The sequence below is a fragment of the Corvus cornix genome, chromosome 27 (genome assembly GCF_000738735.6).
Source record: "Corvus cornix cornix isolate S_Up_H32 chromosome 27, ASM73873v5, whole genome shotgun sequence".
Taxonomy (NCBI): domain Eukaryota; kingdom Metazoa; phylum Chordata; class Aves; order Passeriformes; family Corvidae; genus Corvus; species Corvus cornix.
In genome coordinates this window covers 4,641,001-4,655,666 of record NC_046355.1, presented here as the reverse complement: position 1 = coordinate 4,655,666, position 14,666 = coordinate 4,641,001, and the positions used below count along the sequence as shown (strand labels likewise).

The window sequence follows — 14,666 nt, the reverse complement described above, 5'->3', positions numbered from 1 at the left end:
GATGCAGCTCTGCTGCTGCCTGAGCATGGAAACACAAATCTCCTGGTGGGCAGGGCTGGATCTGATTTGGAACAACTCGGTGTGCAAAACAGGCACCATCCTGCCTTGGAAAGAAGTGTCCAAGGCCAGGCTGGACGGGGCTTGGAGCAGCCTGGGGCAGTGGAAGGTGTCCCTGCCCAGGGCAGGAGGTGGAATGGGATGAGCTTTAGGGTCCTTCCAACCCAAACCATTCCAGGATTCCTGTGAAAGGACAGCCCCGAGCCCTTCCCAGGGATGTTTTCCTATACCTTTGGAGTGCAGATTGCAGGTGGCTTTTGAACCTGGGAGCTTGAATTCCTTCGCACCTTGAAATCCATGGGGTGCTGGAGCAGCTCCCTTTAATTTCTCAGCTTTGAAATTGGACACTTGGCCTTGGTTATCCGGGTGTTCCGTGGAAATCCGATCGGCCACGATGGTGGCCATCGGCTCCCTGAGGAATGCACCAGACCCAGCAAAAACAGCTCGTGGTCGCAGCTCTCATCTCATCCATCTCCAGAATTAAAACTCCTCGGTATTTATCCCCTTGACACAACTCTTCCCGTGGCTTCCCTTCCCCCCAGGTCAGTCCCAACCCTTGGCCCCGCTCCGGCCCCTCCTGCAGAATATTCCGCCAAGCCCCATCGACCTGAACCGATCCTTCCACGGGGCAATCCTGGCAGGTAACCACAGGGGAGCCATTTCTGTTCCCCACTCCAGCTTTTTTTGGAGTCTCTCGGGGCTGCACCTCCCAGAGTAAAAGGCGGGTCTGGCACTCCGTGTCCCACATGCCCTTCCAGCCAGGCTTTTTCCTTTGTTCCCGTTAATCTCCGCGCGTGCGGCTCCGGTGGCTTTACAGGGCTGGATAACTGGGCTTTAAAAACTGCTTATAAGGGCAGATCCGCCCCAGATAAAGCACCCAGAGCTCGTGTCGGGAGCGATCAGAGGCTGGCATCTCTTTTCCAAACATCCGTGGAAGCCGGAGATCTTTGGTTGGTTGGTTTTTCGGCTTTGCAAGCCAGGAAAATCCATCAGCTGGGAAGAAAATAGCTCAGCCCAGCTCCTCATGCCGGCCGGAAGAACAGCGTCAGCTGTGCAGGGATGGGGCCTGCTGTGCTCAGGAGGAGTTAATTGTGCTACACCCTCGGCCCGCTGGAGCCTTTATCCCTGAGAAAGGATAACCTGGACGCTGGGCTGGATGGTGTTAGCGGGGCGGGGAGCTCGGAAACGCAGCTGGGTGCCCACCGGGACCAGTGGGAACCAGTGCAGTTAATTAACGAGGTTCTGATGGCTCCTCAGCCCGACCCATGTGCGATCCCGGAGAGCATCCCGTGTGTTCCTGGGAGCCTTTGAAGGGCCGCTCCCACCTCCCACATCCTCCAGAGGGCTCGGACTTTGAGCAGGTCCTCCTCACAGGGCCCCAGCGCATCCCTTTGATGTCCCTCTGTCCCGGGCTCCTCCGCATGCCTGAGTCCTGAAGTCACAAAGCTGCCGGTGCCTTCCCCATTCCGGCGGCTCCCTCGGGATGTTCCTGCCCTTCCCGAGGACTGCAGCACCCAGCAGCTCTCCCCTGCTTTAGGGATAAACAGCATTAATTCTCCAGATTTCCACGTGTTCCTGCTCCAGCACCAGATCCTGGAGATGCTTGTGGTGCATCTCATCCACAGGTATCCCAGTTTTGCGGCAGGAAGGGGCTTTGAGAGGCCAGCACTTCTTTGACTTGTAAAATGCAGAGTTGTCCTGCACTGCAGAGTGAAACCCGGCTCATTTACATCCGTACAATGTCCAATAACAGGCAAAGCTTCCTGAAAAACCGGGGCTGGCCTCTGCCCTGGGCTGTTTGCACGGCTCTGACTCACTTGGGAATTGTCTCCGTGGCTGAGGCCAGGGTTGACCTTCAGGTTACAGCAGTGGGAGGGTGCCTTTCCTCACTGCTCCATCCCAGACCTTCCTGAGCAAGGTGCCAACGTTTTTCCATCCTGGAACAACTCTAGCTACCCCTTTTTGTTTAAAAATAGCCCAATTTAACCCCAGCACCTTGTGGCATCCCTGGCGGGATCACCCAGCTGGGATTCACCAGCTCGGGTATAAATGTTTCGTTGTGATGCCAGGCTCGGGAGAAAAACTTTCTGCACTGCCAGGGAATTATTTAGGCTGGAAACTTGCTGGTGTGGGTTAATGAATTGCACACATGGAACGAGCCAGGAAAACTGGAATTCAGGAACAAGGAGTAACAAAATGTGACCCTCGCCGGCATCTCGTCCTCACAGAGACCTTGGTGCAGCTCTGGCCACACGTGACCCTGCATTAAGTGCTTCCTGCAGAGCTGTATTCCCATTTTTCCCTCACCTCCATGTGGCTGAGGGCAGCAGAACGCTCTGTCTCTGGGGAAGGGCTCAGGGACACCATGGCCATCTCTGCATCAGGCCAGGGGCTGCTTTTTGCTGGGCTCTTCCCTCCCAGCACCTGGAGCCCATCGCGATGCAATTGCTTCCCTCAGCTGCAACGTCCGAAAATAGCTGCTCTGGTTTCTTTTAAAAATAGTCTGTTCTGGGTGTCATTCCCTGCTAAAAATGTGTCTCCGAGTCCTGCTGGGACAGGGGAGGGGACAGAGGCCGGCTCGGAGCATTGGCTGTTTCGGAGAGGTGACGGTGCCGCCGTGGGCATGTGTGAGCCGTGCCCTTGAGCTGCCCCGTTCCCAGAGCCGGGCACGGAGCCGTGGGGCTGGGATGGAGATTTCAGGATTGTTTGGAAAGAGTGACTGCCGAGGTGGAGGAATGTGCCGGGCGCTGGTGACCGCTGTGGGAAGGAGGATGCTCAGAGTCAGCCGGGCTGGAGAGGCTTTAGCTGTTCCTGGGAAGCAGCTCAACACCTCGCACATCAGCAGGGTGGTGACACAGCACCTCTGGCTCCTGGGACAGGCAGGGATTGGAATTTTGCAGTGGACCGTGGCCGATTTCCCAGCATAAATTCACAGGGATCGAATCCTCTGATGGTTGCTCCTGCCAAGGGCTTTCTGGCGTTGGGGCTGCTCCTGCTCCGAGCTGGTTAAGAACCATAAAATCTCAGAATGGTTTGGGCTGGGAGGACCTTAGAGCTCGTCTCATTCCAACCTCCTTCCACGGACAGGGACATCCTCCACAGGAATCCCAGAATCCCAGAATGGTTTGGGCTGGGAGGATCTTAAAAGACCTTAAAGCTCGTCTCATTCCAACCTCCTTCCGTGGGCAGGGACACCTCCCACTATCCCTGGGTGCTCCAAGCCCCGTCCAGCCTGGCCTTGGACACTGCCAGGGATGGAGCAGCCACAGCTGCTCTGGGATGTGGTGTCCAGGGGCCACAGGAGCAGCTGGAGGTTGAGAGGTGAGCTCAGGAAAACCCTTGGGATACACAGAATAGTCGGAGCACAGCAAATCCCAATGGCACCGAGCCCAGGAGGTCACATTGTCCTTGTGCAGGTCCTGCTCAGGAGCCCCCTGGCCCCTGCAGAGCCTTTTGAAGCTCAAAGAAGCCACACAAAAAGGTTTTCCATGATTTTTAGAGCAGCTCTGCATCCTGCAGACTCGAGGAATGACTTCATTCACACCCAGAGCGCTCAGGGCTTCCTCCTCAAACCCAGGGTTCAGTGTGAGCACCCAATACATCTTCCACAAGCTGCTCCGGGTGCCTTGGGATTGTCTCCCTTCTCCCTCCTTCCTTGGGGAGAGACGTTCCAAGGTATTTGGAGGTAATTATTGCTTTTATTCGGCGCTGAAGCAGTAATTTGGAGTGATACGCTGGAAAACCGGCAATTTCCTGCCAGTGAGTGACAGATGTTGTGCTGTGTTTGAGATGTGCTTTCAGGCTCCTACTAATTACCATGACACAAATTGGCAGGAGTTTTCTTCCCAGGCTCCCAGCTCGAATTTTGCTCTAATTTTTTTCTTTTTTTTTTTCCCGTTGTTTTCATTTTTTTTTGGAAAGGTGGAGTCTCTGCGTTGTGACACTTCGGGAAGAGACGATGCGCAGTTGGGGGCTTGTGTTCAAATGTGGTTTTCTTAACTTTTCCTCCCTCCCTGCCAGGTTCCTACCCCTCTCCCAAGGCTGGGGCCACTCTGGTGGTCTACAAGGACTTGCTGGTGCTTTTTGGGGGGTGGACCCGGCCGAGCCCTTACCCCCTGCACCAGCCCGAGAGGTTCTTCGATGAGATCCACACCTACTCCCCCTCCAAAAACTGGTAAGAGCAGGCTTTGATCCTGGAAAAATGGCTCTGGAATGCAGCTGGAGGAATGCCTGGGAAGCTGTGCGTGGTCCTGGTTTCCCAGGTGTGTCTCTAACGCTCTTTCTGAAACAAAAAAAGGCACGCAAGCGCAGCCGGGCTGAGGACAGGGTGCTGCCAAGCACCTCGTGGGTGCTGGTTGCTTCCGTAACGCTCTGGACTTGTACCTAAATATTCCAGACTGCCTGAGCATCCCCATCCAGGTGGGAAACCTGGGTGTTCTAAATGCCTAATCGCTTTGGCTGGGAGCACTGAGGTGTTTCTGAGAGAAGCCTGAAGTGCTGGAGGTCTTGTTTTTAGTGGTGATCCAAAACTCAGCTCCCTCAGGGAGATGTGATAAATCAGATTTCTTCATCATTTCAACCTCTACCTTTACAGCTCCGGGCCTGGAGCATCCAGCAGTGTCCACAGAGCTGACAAGAATTTTCCTTTCCCCTTTAAACACCATTTGGCTGATTTTAGACCCGGCTTTCTCACTGATCTTGTGTGTGAGAAGGAGAATGCTGTATCAAAGAGAAGGTTCCGGCTCCTCCTGCACTGAGAACTTTTCATCCTCCCAAGTATCAATTATCCAGTGCACTCTGGGCAGTGTCGTTACAACTCTGTAATTAAACCTCCTGGAAAGAATTCGAGGCAAACTTAATTGGAAGGGGAGATGTTCCCAACTTGGCCATGGGACTTGGTCATGCCTTAAAAATGTTTAGCACATTGGGATTTCTAATTAGTTTCATTGCTATTTGGATATTTGGAGGTTTTCCCTGTGGTTTTCCCCTGTGATGTGTTCTTGAGGACTTCGCAGGCCACTGGGGTTTTTTGTTTGGCCTTTCATCCAGTGTTTTCCTTCATTGGGGAATGTCTTCCTGCCTCTTTTCCCAGGTGGAACTGCATCATGACCACCCACGGCCCCCCTCCCATGGCAGGACACTCCTCCTGTGTCATCGAGGACAAAATGATCGTTTTTGGGGGCTCCCTTGGATCTCGGCAGATGTAAGTTTGGGGTGAGGGTGTCTGGCAAGTGCCCCTGTGAGCCAGGAGGGGGTTGGGATGGTCCTGGGGTCACCCATGAGGAATTTTCTGCAAGATACTGGGGTCTGCCCGCTGCCTTAGCACACCCTTCGCCTCTCGCAGCAAATCCCAAGGTTCCAGCCTGCAAAAATCCCAATTCTGCCATAAAACAGCCCTGAGCCTGAGTTCCACGTCCCTGGTTGTATCCTCAGCCCGTGTTGTCTCATCCCTGCAGGAGCAACGACGTCTGGGTGCTGGATCTGGAGCAGTGGGCTTGGTCCAAGCCCAGCATCTCCGGGCCCAGCCCTCACCCGCGTGGGGGCCAGTCCCAGGTGAGCTCAGCCAGAGAGAAACCAGGCACGGCCTCGCTGCAGCTGCAGGCAGCTCTGCACAGGTTCCTTCCCGAGCTACCTGCGGAGCCCTTCCCGCCGGGCCCTCTTCCCTCTCGCTGTGGGCACACTCCCTATCTCCCCAGTGACTCAGAGCTCTAATGAACAAATTGCTGTTTTACCCCACTCATCCCCCGTGGCGTCTCAGATCAATGGAGAGGCAGCACAGCCTGGTTTGGCTCCGGGCCCTGCTGATGGCTCCGCTCTCCCAATCCCGGGATCGAGGGACTCGGGATTGCTCCCACTCCACGCACGGCTCTGGCGGCGCCTGCCCAGGGCAGGGAGCTCGTGGCTGTCACTTGGCCTGATGCAGGTGTCCCCATCTGGGAGGATGGTCAGTGATTCCCAGAGCGTGGCTGGTCCCAGCAGGGCTCGGATGGGCCGTGCCGGAACGTGCCTTTCCATGCCCTGGGAAAGGAGCCCGCGGGGATCTCTCGCCCACCAGCAGCACTGATCAGACGCTGCTGCAGCACCTGCCCTCCCAAACAAACCCTCCCCCTCCCCCCTCCCTGCAGAGGGGCGTGGGGTCCCTGGTGCTTTGGGGAGGGAAATTGCTCTCCCCGGTGAGAGGAACTGGTTTGGGACAAGGAGTGGGATGAGCCCTGCATCCCGCTCTGCCCCGGGCCCGGCAAAACTGGCTCTGTCCCAGCTCCACTCCTCATCCCGGGGCACACGGAGCCCAGCAGCGCCCATGCAGCTGAGAACCTGCCCCTCTCTGCCCTTGGAGGCCTGGCCAAAAATCCTTCCCGGGCTGAAACTCTCCTTTGTCCCCTCCAGATCGTGATAGACAACGAGACCATTTTAATCCTCGGAGGCTGCGGGGGTCCCAATGCAGTGAGTACCCTGGGGGAGCAGGGACACCGACATCTCCCTGTCACCTGGGGGCTGGATTTGGGATGGGGGGACTCTGCACGTTGGTGGCATTTTATTCCTCAAATCTGGGCGCCTACCCGGTAGGTTTCCCAGAGAAGCTGTTTAGCTGTCGCTGGAGCTGCTTTAATTAATAAAAATCACCCCAGGCGCTCTCTGAGCAGCTCTCTGGGTTCACTGAGGCTCATCAGGATGAGCCCTGACTTTGCCCTGGGACACCAGATGGAAATGAAGGGATTTATCCGTAGCCACAGTGGGGTGTGGTCACTCATGGGCCATCAGCTCCTGACCTGGCTCAGCATCCTCCGTCTGCAGCAGCAAAGCACCACTCCCACCATCGCCCTGATGAGATGAGCCCAGCAGCAAACTGGGCTCCTAAACCTCAGCCTGGGCTCCTGAACCCCAGACCAGACTCCTGAATCTGTCACCCTTCCCTTCCCAGCTGTTCAAAGACGCCTGGCTGCTGCACATGCAGGCCAACCCCTGGACGTGGCAGCCGCTCAAGGTGGAGAACGAGGACCACGGAGCCCCGGAGCTGTGGTGCCATCCCGCGTGCAGGGTACGGACACCGCGGGGTCCCCGCTCCCTCACAGACACCCCTCCATCTTTATTCCCTGCCCAAAACGCTCCATCACCGCTTCTCCCCAGCACAAAGGGTCATCCTGGCGTCTGTTCCCTGCTCTCTCCACAGGTGGGACAGTGCGTCGTGGTCTTCAGCCAAGCTCCCAGCGGGAGAGCCCCGCTGAGCCCCAGCCTGAACTCGCGCCCCTCTCCCATCAGCGCGACGCCGCCCGCCCTGGTGCCCGAGACGCGGGAATACCGCTCCCAGTCTCCCGTCAGGAACACGGACGAGGCTCCCTGCGTCAACGGCCGCTGGGGCACCCTGCGGCCCCGCAGGCAGACGCCGGCGGGCTCCCGGGAGGGCAGCCTGTCCCCGGCCAGAGGGGACAGCTCCCCGGTGCTCAACGGCGGCACCGTGTCCCCCGGAGCGGTGCCAGCCGGCGGGGCCTCCCTGGACAGCCCCGTGCAGGTCCTGTCCCCCAGCACCCCCTCGGCCGCCGAGGGATTCGACCTCAAGGTGGGGCTGGCCCTGGCGCCGCGCCGGGGCTCACTGCCGGAGCAGAGGGATCTGCGCCTGGCCTCCGTCGAGCTGAGCTGGGAGCAGAAGCCCACGTCCCTCCTGTGCCAGCTGGACGGCGCGGAGGGCAGGACAGCGGGCACACGGAACCCCCCGGAGCACACCAACGGCATCCACACCCCGCCCCACGCCGCCGCCGCCCTGCCCGGGGCCGTGTCCCCCGGCGCGCTGCGCCGCAGCCTCGAGGCCGTCAAAGCCCTCTCCTCCAAGGCCGCCTCGGCCTCGGCCGCGCTGAGCCCTCCCCTGGCGTCGTCCCCGGGGTCCCCGGGCGCCGAGCCGGGCTCGGCACGGCCGGGCGCTGCCCAGGGCGAGGGGCACTCCCTGCCCCCCATCGCCCGGCGCCTCGGGCACCACCCGCCGCAGTCGCTGAACGTGGGCAAGCCGCTGTACCAGAGCATGAACTGCAAGCCCATGCAGATGTACGTGCTGGACATTAAGGACACCAAGGAGCAGGGACGAGTCAAGTGGAAAGTGTTCAACAGCAGCTCCGTGGTGGGGCCACCCGAGACCAGTTTACACACGGTGGTGCAAGGCCGAGGGGAGCTGATCATATTCGGTGGCCTCATGGACAAGAAACAAAACGTCAAATATTACCCCAAAACAAATGCCTTGTACTTTGTGCGAGCAAAGAGATAATGCGGCCCCCGCCCGCCGCCGCCACCCGTCCCCTCCGTCCCGCGGCTCTTCCTCCTTCCCGAGCCCTCTTCCCGACACGCAGGCATTCAAACTGTGAATTAGGGAGCAGGAAACCAATAAAAGTCCAAGCAAACCCTCCAGCGCTGCCCCGACAGTTCCCAGTAAGACCCCAGTCGAGCAAGTCGTGTTTACAGGCGGGGAAGGACCCGAGGATTTGGGGTGAGCGGCCAGGGAATTCTGCCAGCCAGGATGATCCTCGTGGGTTTATTTCCCGAGCGTTTGCAAGTCTTGGTCTCTCCAAAACTCCTCGTGGGTTGTGAGTAGAAGTGGTTTTATAGGAATAGCCCAAATTCCAGCGGGCAGGAGGCTGTTAGCTTGATTAATTCCATGCTCAACTCCATCAGGAAAACAGCAGCAATATCCCACTGGGAATCTCCCGGCGCTGCCAGCCTTTGCTCGACACAAACACGATGCCTTTTGATTTTGCCTCTCACCTGCCGCTCTCATCCCTGTCCTCCAGGCAGGACCAAAAGGAGGAGGAAAGGACTTTTTTTTTGTGTCATAATGCCAAAAATCTTGATTGTTAGCATCCCTCCTCTCCCTGCCCTGCTGGATCAGGCTTCAGGATCAGCCCCGATCCCAGCTGACCAGCAAAAGTACCCTGAGAATCCCGTTATTCCCCTAAAACTGAGAGAATTGGCTGCCAATTCCCTTCTAGACTTAAAGGTTTCATTCCACTCGATGGCCCAAACCTGTTCAAGGCCGAACCAGCCCCTCGGAGCCTGGGAACAGGGTGGGTTTTCCAGGGAAAAGGATGGATACTGGTGAATCTGAGGGCAGCCTCGATGCAGTGACTTCGCCTCATCTTTGCACGTGCCTCCTTCCGCAAAGATTAAATCCAAATCCGAAGGGATTGAACCTGTGCGTCCTTCTGGGACAACCCCCCTCCTTCCCTGTCCCCTCCAAAGGGGGGGAAAACGGGGCGGATTCTGCCAGGTTTTGGTCAACAACCTCCAGCACCCTAAAAACAGGGAACCCTCCCCACGCCGGCAGCGCCATGACGTGGTCCCTTCTTCCCGATTTTTTTTTGTCCTCCATTCCCACTGAGCTTTTTGCCGGTCGGAGCCTTAAATCCCATCCCAGCCGCGTGGGGATGGGGAGGGGTTTGCTTCACCCGCGGCGTTTCCACCTCTGTAAATAAATCCCTCGTCGAATCCCACCTCTGCCATTCATCCCAAAACGATTCGATTTGTCCTAAGGGAAAGCCAAACGCAATTTTTTTCCCCCAAAAAAAACCCAAACCCAAACCTCAGGAGCACCTTGAGTGAGCTGTGGAATATTCCTTCTCCAAGCGTGGCCGCGGGGAAGGCGGTCGAGGCTTCGGCATCGATTCCCACGTCCCCTTTGCATGTTTTTTGTCATCCATCCCCAAAAAATGAGTCCAGACCGGGGATGGATGGCGCCTTGATGTCCTTCTCCCTCCGGAGCATCCCCCAGGGGTGTTCTCCCGACGTTTACATCCTCCCCCGCTCCCGGGGTCCCAGCGAGCGGCCGATAAACGCATGTTCTGTGCCGTTAACGAGAGATTCACCCCACATTCCGATCCCTGCCCCCCGAACCCCGCGGGAGCCGCTGGTGCTGTGAGCGAGGTGTCCCCCCCGCCACTCAGGTGTCCCCCGCCGGCATTCCCGGGCCGAGCGCAGGAGTGGGAAGCGATTCCGGTGAAACTTAAAATCTTGTGTACATTTGGGGGGGGTTCATGGGGGTCCCTCCCCCCCATCCCGACGAATTTTTAGTGGTTTAACAAATAAAAAGGAAAAGAAGCGGATGGTTGGTGCATTTGGGGAGGGGCGGGGTGGGAATGACGTGGAGGGGAATTTCCTGCTGCGCTTCCCACAGGTTTGGGGGTGAAAGGGGGGGTTTGGGGTCTTTTTGGGTAAGAAAAGGGAAATATTTGTGCCAGGGGATGTTGGAGCCGTGGAGGGGGGAAGGGGGACACAGGGAATTTGGGACTCTAAAGCCTCCTGGAGCCAGAAATTGGGGATGGGGACCCCAAAGCTTGTTGGGGTTGGAAACTGAGGAGCCTAAATCCTGTTGGAGCTGGGAATTCAGGGATCCCAAACCCTCTTTGGGATGGAAATTAGGGATGGGGACCCCAAAGCCTGTCAGCACTGGGAACTGTGGACACCAAACCTTGTTAGGGATGGAAATTGGGAACGGGGATCCCAAAGACTGCTGGAGATGGTAACTGGGATGGTAACTGGGGATGCCAATGCCTCTCAGCAGTGGGAACTGGAAACCCCAAAACCTTTTGGGGCTGAAAACTGGGGATAGGGACCCCAAAGCCAGCTGGGGCTGGAAATTGGTGATGAGGACCCCAAATCGTGCCAGTGCTGGGAACTGGGGATCCCACAGCCTGTTGGAGATGGGGACCCTCGAGCCTGCTGGGGCTGGAAATTGCGACCCTCTGTCCTGTCAGTGTGGGGGAGATGCTGGACCCCAAAGCATCCCAGTCTCAGTAATTAGGGATGAGGGCTCCAAAGCCCGGGAAAACTGGCAGATGGGGACCCCACATCCAGCCAGTGCTGGTGATGAGGGACCCCAAACCATTCGAGTGCCAGTAATTTGGGATGGGGGCCCCGGAGCCGGGGGGGCTGGAGCTCGGGACCCCCCAAAACCCGCCGGGTCGGGGTCGCGCTGCGCGCCCCCCCGGGACATCCGCGCACGCGCAGTTATTGGGGGCGTGGCTTCCGTTCTGTCCCGCCCCTCCTCGTGACGTCACGGCGAGGCGGAAGCGGCCTCAGGTGAGCGGCGGGGCCGCGTCTTAAAGGGGCCGCGCGGGAAAATCGGTGTGGGGGGCAACACATGGGAGGGATTGGGGGGGCAGGGGGTCCGGGGAGAGGGACACGGGGCCGAATTCTTCCCCTCTTAAATGTTGTGGGGGCACGGAGTCACCTGGGTGGGCACAGAGCCCGTGGAGGTGTCAGGGACCCCATGAAGGAGTGCAGGGACTCCGTGTGGGGCTGTCAGGGACCCCCTGTGAGGACGGTGGGACGCTGAGGAGGGTCAGGGACCCCGAAGTGGGGCACAGGGATCCGAGAGGGGCAGGGGACCCATGGGAAGGTGGTGGGACCCGGTAGGGGGTGCAGGGGCCCCGGGGGTGGGGGGCTGGATCCTTCCTGCTGGGGGGGTCAGGGACCTTGTGATGGGGTGCAGGGGTCGCAGGGGGCGCAGAGACCCCCATGGTGGCGTCAGGAAACCCATGGGAGGGTGGTGGGACCCCAGAGAGGGACACAGGGACCCCAGAGAGGGCTTTGGGACCCCAGAGGCGAGTCAGGGATCCCATGGGAGGATGCAGGGACTCCATGGGGAGGGCACGGACCCCGTGGAAGGGGGTCAGTCAGGGACCCCATCGGTGGTTCTGGGGACCCCATGGGAGGATGCTGGGCCTCAGGGGGATGTTTAGGGACCCCATGCAGGGGTGGGGTCAGAAGGGGACCCCACAGCTGCGGGTGCAGTGGCCCCATGGGGGAAGGGGGGGCTCTTCCCGTCCCCCAGGTCTGGGGGCCATGGCAGAGCAGGACCGGGAGCTGGAGCCGGGCTGGCTCCTGTCCCCCGCCGGCCGCCCCTACCTGGACTCCATCCTCCACAAGAACCAGCGGAGAGCGTTCGGTGAGTGCCCCCCGCGCCCCCCAGCACGGGCCGCCAGCCCCCAGAGTGACCCTGAGCCCCCTGCCCAGGTCTGCTGGAGCGCCCGGCGCTGCCGCCCGCCCTGGCCGTGCCCACGGTCACCTACAAACTCTTCCTGGCGGGACGGAGCGGCGTGGGCAAGACGGCGCTGGTAGCCTGGCTGGGGGGGACCCCCGCGCCCCCCGCCCACCACGAGACCCTGGGTACGTCCTGGGGGGATCCCCGCGCCCCCCGCCCACCAGGAGGCCCTGGGTACCCCCTGAGGGGGACGCGGGGTCCCCGCGGGTGACGGTGCCGCCTGTCCCCGCAGGGATCGAGGCCACCACGCTGTTCTGGCCGGCCAAGCCCCGCGCCAGCGGCCGCCCCGTCCTGTTCCAGCTGCACCTCTGGGACTGCGGCGACGGAGCGCTCAGGAAATTCGAGCATCTGCTGCCCGTGAGAGGGGGACACGTTTTGGGGTGGGGGACACATCCAGAACCCCGCGGTGAGGGGGTGTCCCCGTCCCCAGGCCTGCAAGGAGGAGGCGGATGCCGCCCTGTTCCTGTTCTCCTTCACGGACCGCGCGTCCTTCGAGGAGCTGCCGGCGCTCATGGGCCGCGTGCTGGGCCCCGGGGACCGCGGCCTCGTCAGGGTGGTCGTGGGCACCAAGTATCCTTTTGGGGTGTCTCCCTGGGGGGGTCACGGTACCCCACGGAGCGGGATTGCGCCCCCGGGGTTCTCAGCGCTTGGCATCACAGGGGCTGAGAACGGGCACACTTCGTTACACCGATGGATCCCCCGACTCCTGATGATTTTGTCAGGGTTTTGGGGCTTTTCTTTAGGTGTTCCCTGCCCCTGTGTCCTCTCCCCCCCCAAGTGGGTTCGCACCCCCAGATTTCTCAGCGCTTGGTATCTCAGCGGGCTGAGAACGTGCGTGACTCACTACACCGATGGGTTCACAGCTCCTGCTTTAGGGGGTTTTGTCACCCTAGAGGAGATTTTTGGGGTGTTGGTGCCTCCCTTGACCCTGTGCCCCCCACCCCCCAAGCAGGTTTGCACCCCCAGATTTCAAACCACTCAATACCTCGTTCGGCTGAGAATGTTCAGCACTCATTACATCGACGGGTCCTCAACTCCCATTGACTTTTTAGGGGGTTTTGGGAGTTTTTTTTGAGTCACAACTCCCGCTTATTTTCAGGGGGTTTGGGGGGGAGTTTTTGGGTCTCCCTTGACCCCCAAGCAGCTTTGCACCCCCAGATTTCTCAGCGCTTGTTATCTGAGCAGGCTGAGAACGTGCAACACTTCATTACACCAATGGATTCACGATTCCCATTTCTTTTTAGGTGCTTTCTGGGGGGATTTTTCGGGGTGTTGGTGTCTCCCTTGACCCCGTGTCCCCGCACAACCAGGTTTGCACCCCCAGATTTCAAACCCCTCAATCCCTGGGCAGGCAGAGAACACTCACACCTCATTACACCGATGGGTTTACAACTCCCGTTGAATCTTAGGTGGTTTTTGGGGGATTTTTCAGGGTGTTGCTGTTTCCCTTGACCCCGTGTCCCCTCCCCACCCCAGATTCGACCTGGCCCCACACGCGGCCGTGACGGAGGGGGACGTGAGGGCCTTCGAGGGGACGTGGGGGCTGCGGGTGCTGCGGGCGGGGGGAGCCCCGGGGGCCGGCGGGGCCCGGGCGGGGCTGGCCCGGGTCGCCCCTGTCCTGGACGCGCTGGTCGAGGGGCTCTGGCGGCGCGACCAAGTGACCGCCGGCATCACCCCGGGGGACAAGGGGGACCCCCCGATCTGAGCCCCCTCTTGGGGTGGGTTTGGGGGGCTGGGAGGGGTAAAGGTGCTCTTTTGCTAAAATCTGCGTTTTTCTATGAAAAAGATCCCCGGCTGGCTTGAGTCGTCCTATTCGGGGTTGGGATGGGGGTGCTGAGGGGCGTGGGGGGACTGGGGGTGAATGGGGTGCCGGGGATTTGGGGTGCTGGGGGTAATGAAGATTTGGGGGTGCTGGGGGATTTGGGGTGCAGTGGGATCCTGGGGATGGGATGGGGGTGCTGCAGGATTTGGGGTGCTGCAGATGCTGGGGGATTGGGGGCTCATTGGGATCATGGAATGGGGGTGCTGAGCCTGTTGTGGATCCTGGGGGGTTTGGCTGCAGAGGGATTACGGGGACAGGGGTGCTGTGGGTGCTGCAGAGGTTGGGGGTGCTGTGGGATTTGGGGTGCTATGGGAGATGCCGGATTTGGGGTGCTGCGTCATCATGGGGACAGGGCTGCTGTGGGATTTGAGGTGCTGGAATTCATGGGATTAGGGCACTATGGGATTTGGGGTGCAACGGATGGTGCAGGATTTGGGGTGCTGTGGGTGATGGGATTGAGGGCACTGCGGGATTTGGGGTGCTGTGGATGGTGCAGCAGTTGGGGTACTGCGGGATTTGGGGTGCTGGGGTGGTGGGATTTGGGGTGCTGAGGGATTTGGGGCGCTGGGGTGCTGTGGGATTTGGGGTGCTGGGGTGGTGGGATTTGGGGCGCTGAGGGATTTGGGGTGCTGGGGTGGTGGGATTTGGGGTGCTGTGGGATTTGGGGCGCTGGGGTGGTGGGATTTGGGGTGCTGAGGGATTTGGGGTGCTGGGGTGGTGGGATTTGGGGTGCTGTGGGATTTGGGGCGCTGGGGTGGTGGGATT

The 14,666-nt window shown here is 59.6% G+C and overlaps 2 protein-coding genes across 7 annotated transcripts in view; both read left to right on the top strand.

The window, feature by feature from the left end:
- FBXO42 (F-box protein 42) overlaps window positions 1-10,139 on the top strand; it is a 47,538-nt gene extending 37,399 nt beyond the window's left edge. For all 3 annotated transcript variants that reach the window (XM_039565757.1, XM_039565759.1, XM_039565758.1), the window contains exons 5-10: window positions 4,078-4,231; window positions 5,150-5,260; window positions 5,514-5,610; window positions 6,445-6,501; window positions 6,980-7,096; window positions 7,229-10,139. In XM_039565757.1, the coding sequence (XP_039421691.1) occupies window positions 4,078-4,231; window positions 5,150-5,260; window positions 5,514-5,610; window positions 6,445-6,501; window positions 6,980-7,096; window positions 7,229-8,311 (1,619 nt within the window). In that variant the 3' untranslated portion in view covers window positions 8,312-10,139. The remainder of the gene's footprint in view (window positions 1-4,077; window positions 4,232-5,149; window positions 5,261-5,513; window positions 5,611-6,444; window positions 6,502-6,979; window positions 7,097-7,228) is intronic.
- A 914-nt stretch (window positions 10,140-11,053) lies between these two features.
- CPLANE2 (ciliogenesis and planar polarity effector 2) lies at window positions 11,054-13,866 on the top strand. Of its 4 annotated transcripts, none has more exons than XM_039565949.1 (6): window positions 11,054-11,115; window positions 11,870-11,983; window positions 12,052-12,204; window positions 12,312-12,436; window positions 12,510-12,649; window positions 13,556-13,866. In XM_039565949.1, the coding sequence occupies exons 2-6, from the start codon at window positions 11,881-11,883 to the stop codon at window positions 13,782-13,784; spliced, it is 750 nt and encodes a 249-aa protein (XP_039421883.1). In that variant the 5' UTR covers window positions 11,054-11,115; window positions 11,870-11,880; the 3' UTR covers window positions 13,785-13,866. The 4 variants fall into 4 exon arrangements, with proteins under 4 accessions (XP_039421883.1, XP_039421882.1, XP_039421880.1 ...); XM_039565948.1 differs by having other exon boundaries at window positions 11,087-11,115; window positions 11,847-11,983; XM_039565946.1 differs by lacking the exon at window positions 11,054-11,115 and having other exon boundaries at window positions 11,496-11,983.
- The last annotated feature ends 800 nt before the right edge of the window (window positions 13,867-14,666 follow it).

Excerpts from the sequence above, each read along its gene's own strand:
- CPLANE2 (XM_039565946.1), top strand. The coding sequence starts at position 11,554 with ATGGTGGCGTCAGGAAACCCATGGGAGGGTGGTGGGACCCCAGAGAGG. Across the intron at positions 11,984-12,051 it reads GAACCAGCGGAGAGCGTTCG|GTCTGCTGGAGCGCCCGGCG; the intron begins GTGAGTGCCCCC and ends CCCCCTGCCCAG. Across the intron at positions 12,437-12,509 it reads AATTCGAGCATCTGCTGCCC|GCCTGCAAGGAGGAGGCGGA; the intron begins GTGAGAGGGGGA and ends CCCCGTCCCCAG.